Source organism: Myotis myotis, unplaced genomic scaffold, assembly GCF_014108235.1.
Source record: "Myotis myotis isolate mMyoMyo1 unplaced genomic scaffold, mMyoMyo1.p scaffold_m19_p_1, whole genome shotgun sequence".
Taxonomy (NCBI): Eukaryota; Metazoa; Chordata; class Mammalia; order Chiroptera; family Vespertilionidae; genus Myotis; species Myotis myotis.
Window position 1 is genome coordinate 92,680,441 of NW_023416313.1, and position 8,188 is coordinate 92,688,628.

At 47.8% G+C, this 8,188-nt stretch overlaps 1 protein-coding gene across 9 annotated transcripts in view; it reads right to left on the reverse strand.

Moving 5' to 3' along the window:
* Positions 1 to 5,830, reverse strand: part of KIAA1217 (KIAA1217 ortholog) — a 307,889-nt gene extending 302,059 nt beyond the window's left edge. For 4 of the 9 annotated variants that reach the window (XM_036345042.1, XM_036345038.1, XM_036345041.1 and 1 more), the window contains exon 1: positions 5,334 to 5,829. In XM_036345042.1, coding sequence (XP_036200935.1) covers positions 5,334 to 5,403 — 70 coding nt within the window. In that variant the 5' untranslated portion in view covers positions 5,404 to 5,829. Of the gene's footprint in view, positions 1 to 5,333 lie in introns of all 9 variants that reach the window. The other 5 variants (XM_036345036.1, XM_036345034.1, XM_036345035.1 and 2 more) reach the window with 2 other exon arrangements.
* Between the last annotated feature and the right edge of the window lie 2,358 nt (positions 5,831 to 8,188).

Consider the following 8,188-nt stretch of genomic DNA (forward strand, 5'->3'; position numbering starts at 1 on the left):
TCCCAGCCTCTGCACAGCCTGGAGCAACTCTTCCCAGCGGCTCACTTCTAGCAGGAGCTGGGGGCGGAAAACAGCCCCTCCAAGAGCAGAAGGAGGGACAAGGCAGGACTGTTAGAGAGACAGGCTTCTGAATTCCAAAGGGCTTTCTGGCTGCGATGGACACGTTCTGGAAAGTGCAAGTAGAAGTGAGGAACGGGGTGAGTCCTGAGTAGGCCGGGAAGATGGGTCATCCACATAACAAGCTGCCCAGCAGGCAGGCGACCTCAGGAGCTACCCAGGCTGGCTTCCTGGCCACAGCTCAAGTTGCTTTGGCTGGATCAGCTGACCTGCAACAAGGAACCCGGGCCTTGTACATCACTGAGGCATGACACGCCTGGTATCTTTCCGAGAACCAGCAACAGGATTGACAGGCTCCCGGGCCAAGATGAGGTGGGTCACAGCCTCTTAGGGAAGAAGTCACTTCTTTATGGTCACTTCTTTATGGTGACTCCTGGCTAGCTGCCTCTAAGATGTAGCTTTTTAAATTGTAAGAGAGGCTCTCGTCATAGGAACATCATGGGAAGCTGCTGCTTTGCCTGGCTGTACAACCTACCTGGGCCTGTCAGACAAAACAGGGGATGGGGAACGTCCATCCCTCGGGCCATAGAAGGCCCACAAAATCATGTGGTCTGGCCCTGCCAAGGCATTAGGGGTGAGTTAATTAAATGTTTGACCAAATATAGGAGGCTTATTTTTAAGTTGATAATTTTGTATGGCCCACAAATGATGTGATAAAGATCCAAATGGCCTTGGCAGAAAAAAGGTTCCCCACTCCTGCTACGTATTCAAACCATAACATCCTCCCATTGCACACACAGGAAGACTGTGTGTTCCAGCCCCCTCACCTAGCTGGGGCCCTGTACTAATTCCAGCCAATGCAGAAGTGTGAGCCATCTTTAGTCCTGGCCCCTGGACCTCCTGAATTATCTTTGATGTTCTTCCTCTTTCCTCTCTGGCCAGTTGACTGAAAGTTCCAGGGAGAGCCTCCTAGGCCTTGGGGAATGGTGTCCTGACTCTACAGAAGGTGCCTGGGTCCCAGAGTCAGCCTGGAGATGGACCGTCCAGGAGATCCACATTCTACTGTGTTTGAGAAATAACCCTGATTATGCTAAGTCACAAGGACTGTTAGAGCAATCAGCCTATCTGACTAATATATATCCTGTGTGCTGCTGGGGGCCCACAGGCTTCACCAGTTTTCCAGCTCCCTTATTCATATCATAAAGATCACCATATGCAAATTAGCAGAGAAGGTACACCTAAAACCGGGCCATTATATTCCTCTAAAAAAGCCTTTAAAAATTAAGTAAGTGAGGAAGAGGATTTCTCATATAGATTTTAGGCAAAATAGGTACAGCGCCTTCCTCACCCAGAAAAGCATTTTTTCTCAACTGTTGGTTAGTTGATTAGTGAATTCATTCATTCACAAAAATATTTACTGAGTGCCTGCTCTGTACACTGAAAGGAGTTAAGACACATAGTAAAGTTGTGATCAAGAGAGACTTAATTCCCTTCCCTTATGGTGGAGTCAACATTATAATTAAGGAGGCGGATAAACAAATAATATGTAATAGAAATGACATATCATGATAAGTGCTCTGAAGAATAAAACAGGATAAGGAAGAGAGACTGATGGGGAAATTTTAGAGCTGACTTCTGAGCGAAGACCGGAATGTCTGGGACTCTCCAGGCTTGCACTCTGTGGGTCTGCCAATTCAATTTCTTTTTTCCAGCTTCACTGAGATGTAATTGATCTAATATTGTCTGAGTTGAAGATGTACAATATATTGCTTTGCTGCACTTACACACCGTAAAGTGACTGCCACCATAGTGAATACTCAGTATCTTCAAACACTGGCAATCGGGAGGTGGGGGAGGCAAGCAGGTGGCTGGCAGCACTTCACCAGCACAGAGATTTCAAGGTCTCAGGGGCCAGACAAAAGCAGACCCTCAAGGGTGCTGTGGGCAGATATATGCATCCCAAGGATCCCCCAAGGGCCACTCTGAAGAGCCCATAGCCTCCAAAGGGAACATGATATAGTTAGACTCAAATTCAACCAGTAATCATTGAGTGCCTGCTCTGCACAATGCACTTGGCAGTACACTTTCACCTGCCTATTCAGCCATGGACATCTCATTGATTAGAGCTATTCCTGAGGCAACCATATGCCCCAGTTTGCCAAAAAGAGATCTGGGTTACAACTGTTGTCTCAGAGAAATTATTTATAGTGTTCCCTTTCACTCTCAAAAGTGTCTCCGTTTGGACAATAAGTTACATGATCACCCAAGGGGTCCTTATCTATAGTAGATTGATAAACTCAAAGCCTTTGTTCAATAAGTATTTCTCCAGTGCCTTCTGCATGTCCGATGCTGTTGGATTCTGGGAATGTAAGGATGAAGACAGGGTCGGTGCCCTGGAATACCACATTGTAATTGGTTGAAACACATATAGTACATAAACAATACAATGGAGGGTGCAGTGACCGGGATGGACATACGGTGTGATGGGTGAAGTGGGCATCAGTGGACTGCCTTCCCTTTTGTGGTTCTTGTGCTGACCAAAAAACTGGAAATAAAGCCACACTCCTTCACAGCATCATTCTTACCCATAACTCTATGGGATCTTAAAAATCTAACCTGGATTCTTATTCCCCTTTCACCACCTCTCCAGCCACCCCCCTTCCCAGATGCCTGACCTCTAACTGCTGGAGTGTTCCAGGGCACATCTCCCGACCTTTCCTTTCCTTCTGCACACAGACCCCGTCCTAGCACAACTCTCAGTCCCCAGTCCTCTCTCAATTCCGGTCATGAGTACCCAAATCTTAATCAACATCCCTACCTGGATGCCTGATACACTTCTCAAATCCTAACAGACCCAAGCCATAAACACCTTCTCATCTATTCCCCTCACGTGCTTTCCGGTTTAAGGAAATGGCAGCTCCATTAGTTCAGCTGTGCAGACAAACATTTTTGAAGTTATCTTTGACTCCTCTGGTTCTCTGATGTCCCACATCCAACCCCTCAGCAAATTCTTTTGGCCTTACCTTCAATGGACATCGAGACCATTTCTTGTCACCACTTGATGCTCTACTACCTGCTGGTCCAAGCTAGCGCCATCTCTTGCCTGTTTTACTGCAGAAGCCTTCAGCACAGCACCCAGTATTACCCTTTGTAAGACAAGTCAGAGCCGCCAGCAGCTCCTCACCGCCCTTGAAGTAACAGCCCAAGTCCTTACCACACTGCCACAGTCCCTGCATGACCTGGCCTGGGGTTACCTCTTAACCCCTGTTCCTCCCATCTGTCTCTCCTGTTCTTGCTGTTCTTTGACCATGTCCTTGCTATTCCCTCCCTTGTCTTTTTCAGATGTTTGTTCAAATATCACACCAATGAGGCTCCCCTTAATAATTCTATCTGTAGTTTCACCTCCCCCACCCCCACCCCAGCACTCCCTATTCCCTGCCTTACTCTCCCCCACAGACTTAATAGGGCTGCTAGATAAAATACAGAATGGCTGGTTAAATTTGAATTTCAGATAAATAATAAATAATTCTTAACATAAGTATGTTTCAATCGTGTACAGACTATACTTATGCTAAAAAAAAATTATTAGTGGTTTATCTGAAATTCAAATGTAACTGGGCATCCTGTATTTTTATTTGCAAAACCTAGCAATCCTGCCATCTAGCATGCTATATATTTTACTTATTTGCTCATTATCTGTCTCTACTGCCCCCATCTGCCCAAACTTAGCCCTTAGAATATAAATTCAGTGAAGGCAGGTACTTTTATTAGTCTGTTTGCTGCTAGATCCCCAGTAGCTAAAACAGTGACTACTACAGAACAGGTGCTCGGTATTCATTGAGCAAATGAATAAATGAATAAAGTGGTCACACTTTCTCTTTGTGGCCAGCTCAAGTCTCTCAAGCATCTTTCAATTGCTGTGCTTGTTTGAAAGTTATTTCTTAAATTGGTCCCATTCTAATGGCCCAGCTAGATTGTGAGCCATTTATTGCAGCAAAGGCCCAGAGGCTGAATTCCTGCCTTAGGATTCGGTCCCATCAAATAAGGGTGGGGGAGGGGCGGGAGGCAGCCTTATCTCCTGCTGGACCCCACTGACCGCGCGCCATCAAGGAGAATGCTCTGCTTTGGAAGTGCAAACCGAAGCCAGGACCGATGAATACAAGACTCAGGGATTTTCCAGGGGTTTCTAAGCTTAAAGTTTCCTGCATTTCACCGGGGGTGGGGGGGTGAAGAGGTGGGGGGGGTGGGGAGTGAAGAGGTGGAGGGTTGGGGGTGTGAGGGGGTGCGGGGGGGGGGGGAGCTCTACCACTTGTAATTGCATTTTCTTCTGTCTGGCTGACTTTTGCATTTTCAGTGTGGATGAGTCATTTGTTACTTCCCTTCAGTCGTAAAAAACACACACACACACACCTTTTCCCCTGTGCACAATCCCTACTCCCACACAGCGTTGCAGTCCCGAAAGCAAGACTTTGAGTTGCTAACTGGGCCCAGATGAGCCTGGGGTGGGTGGGTAGGGGTGGTTTATGAACAGCTGTCTGCATGGTGCTGCAGGGTAGGTTCTGGCGGCAGGCTCTGGAGAGCAAGCAGATAAGACTTTTCTCTACCCAACCCCTCTGTGAATTTTTTTTGGAACAACATAAGCTTCTGGAAATTCCCTACGGAAAAGACAAGTCTATTATAAAAACAATTAAAGGGAAACTGCCCAAAGAAAACTCACCAACATTGTCTAACAACTCTCAACTTTTGAATTAAAACACACAGAAGACTCAGAGTCCCACCTATCATCCAGATGTACACGGCTCCCCGGCTGTTCTGACCTGTAAAATGAAACATCCCCCAGACTCTGGGATTTAGCTCGCAGACGCTACAAAACTTGCATGCATCATGCATTTGCCTCGTGAAATCCCCCAACCAATGAATGGGAATGCTGCCGCCCTAGGGAGGGCTCCAGAGAAACAACTGCTTTCTCCCGCGCCGGAGCAGGGAGTAGGAAAAGCTGCTTTTAGCGACACATTTGTCTTTGCCTAGAGATACAGCAGCCACTGCCTGCTGACTGTGCTCCAAGAGGGGCATCACCACGCCACTTCCGAAAATCCTGCCGGAGATAAAGTAAAACACCCAAGAAATCACAGCTCTCCGCTCAGTTCTGAAAACGCACCGCCCCAGGAAGTAACTCCTTTTCTTTGCCCTGAGCCCTGTCTCCACTTACGAAACGCAGCCAGCGGCGAGGGGCGCGCGGAACCGTAACTCCATCTTTGAATGAGTCTGTTACTTACCCCGCTTGTGTCTGCTGTCTGCTGGGTAAGGAAGGCACGGCTCACATTTCTGGCTTTCATTTTCTTCCATTGTCCCTGCCTACCGCACAACTCCCCTCTGCTCTTTAAACTTCCCAGCGCAGGTCTGAGAGCTCTCCAACAGCGCCTGGAAGGGGATCCGGGGGTGGGGGGGAGGAGACGGTGCGAAACCCCACCCCAAACTATTCTCCACTCCCGTGCGAAGTCTCTCGGGCTGGAGAAAAGTGCATTCCTGCGCCGGGCCTCCCCGCGACTCCGTGCGGCGCCCCCCGCCCGCGGACAGTCCCGGAGCGACGGGGGCTGCGCTCCCAGCCGCCGCCGCCGCCGCCCCCGCGCCGCGCGCTCCCGAGGCCCCAACAGGTGACGGGCCTCCCTCCCAGGGGCACGGGCTGCCTGTTTCCACCTCGGCCAACCGCTGAGCCCTCGCAGCCCGGGGGTGGGGAACATTGCACCGGGATCACCGGCGCGAACCTTCTGGTCTCTTTAATCTCAGACACTGAGTCAGCTTCCCACATAGGCTGCTACGCATATTTATAAACAGCCAACTGCTGAACGGACCAAATTTCAGTGAAATCCCTTAAACTTTTTTTTTGAAAGAAAGAGTGTCTGCTGAATGTTGTTAAGGAAACACTTTCTGGCACTACTTGCAGCCTGATGAGCACACACAGGGGTGGTTTATTTTTGACACGGTCCATTTCAAGCACTTAAACTGGGCTTTAAAAAGTCTGTACTCATTTGCCTACACCATGACTCGGAACCTTTCCCCAACACACACACACACACACACACACACACACACACCGTGGATCACAGAGCTGAAAAGTACACTTAGTGAAATCAACCTTCTGACTCAAGTTAATTAGTTTAAGATATCTGAAAAGCAACTAGAATGCTTTACTTTGGATGGGCAGAGGTATGTCCGACTTACTTTGTCCTTTTAAACGACCTACAAATATTTATTTTGTTTTTCGCCCAGTCCTTGAAAAACTGGCACATTTCCCAGAAAGTGAAAATAGGCACAATGTTCACAAAAAGATGGAAAAATAATCTAAGCAACATCAATATCTAAAAGTAGTACAACCACTAGTAGGAAGAATGTGATATTGTAATGTACAGTGGGCCCCTTCAGTTGAGGGGGGAACAGGACAATGGTCAGCCTGCTGACCATACCTTGACCCAGGTTACAGGCCAATCAGGCAAGGCTTTAGATTAATTTAGATAAAGAATTGGTGCAGAACAATGGCTGGCCTATCCTCCAGATTCTGACCTTGGGTCCCTGTGCATTTGGCCGTGTGGGGGACATATTTTGGCCATTTAGGGCAAACAGATGCGGAAGCCCCTAGAGGACAAAGGATATAGACCAAAAGGAAAGTGGACGTGCCAGGGAGTGAGCGGAACTCACAATGGAAAGGGAAGAAGAAACTCCGTACAGGACTTGCCTTGAAATCTAAGATGTGGTGAATCTCCTATGAATGCATGCACATAGGTGGGTGGACAGGTCAGGTAACTTGAAGTCTCCATGATTTTGCAACAGGATTAGTTGGTCATCTTGCTTTAAGGAGGATCTAATCTGACACAGTGTCTGTACTGGTGGCCCTCAGGCGAATGCCAGATGAAACTTGTTTTATCCTTACTATGTCTTCAGGTTCAGGAGGGATCTGCGTTCAGTCCCTCAGGTCCAGGTTATCCTGATCCTGGTATCGCTGTTGTTATTTGTCTTCAAATTATTAATGTCAGAAGGATGGGGGGTCTGAGGAGAGAGAGAGAAAGGGAGGGGAGAAGAAGCGGGGGCGGGCAGGGAGAGGAAGAGACAGGAGAAAAGAGGTTGCAACCCCAGAGTGTCAGTCTAAACCAGATGTCCCTGATCCTGGGGCTGGAACACCAACCCGATTGCTTTGGTGTGTGAACAGCCTGCTCCTAGCAGCTCCTCCTTGTCACTTGACATAGCACAGAGACAAAATCCCCAGAGTGAAAGAGATAAGAGTGCACCTACAACAGACAGCACCAGGCCCTGCCCAAGTGTGTGTGGGTTCCTAACTAGTTCAATCCAAGCAGGAAAAAAATCCATTTTTAGATGCAGATGATACTTTCTTGGGGCTATCTGGAAAGTGTGAGAACAGCCCTTCAGAGGCCCCATTAACCCCCAGATGGACATAATGGGGGCAGCTCTCCCACTAGTTCTGAACTCCGTTTAGTTTCCAGGCCGCCCCAGGCACCCCCTTAGCAGACCACGTGCTGGGACCCTCCTCTCCCCCATGGACAAAGCAGACTGCCTCCTCTGTAGATGTTCCTGAAAGCCAAACTCTATGTGGAATGCACAACAGAGAAAGGCATTCCCAGTGAATTGACATAAATCATCAAGGACCATGAAATCTGGACGTATATTACAGCACGACATGTTCTCTTGAATAGTTCAACTTCCTGACCATTCTATGGGGGAAAGCTTCTTTTGGACTGGTTACTAGCCCTTTGTTCTTCCTCCTTGAGCACAGGAATGGGAAACAATGTGAGAAGGCACTGTATTAATGCTGTTGTTGCACTGACTCTACGTTTCTCCCCAAAGCACACAGAACTTACTATGAACATTTTGCTGAATGTCAGTTTTTCTGAGAGGGGACTCTGGAAAACAGTAACTGAACTCTGCCATCGACATAAGCTCTGTAAGTCAGATCTTCATGAAAAATACGATTCTTGTCAGTGCTGTTGCTGTGGAGATGTTTTCTGGAATAAAACTATTTGAAGTACACCATGCTTTTCGGTTTAATGTAATTTCTGGGTTTAAAAATTGCCATTATAAACCAATCTGCCTACTGCTATCCTTTGAAATTTGCTGTGAA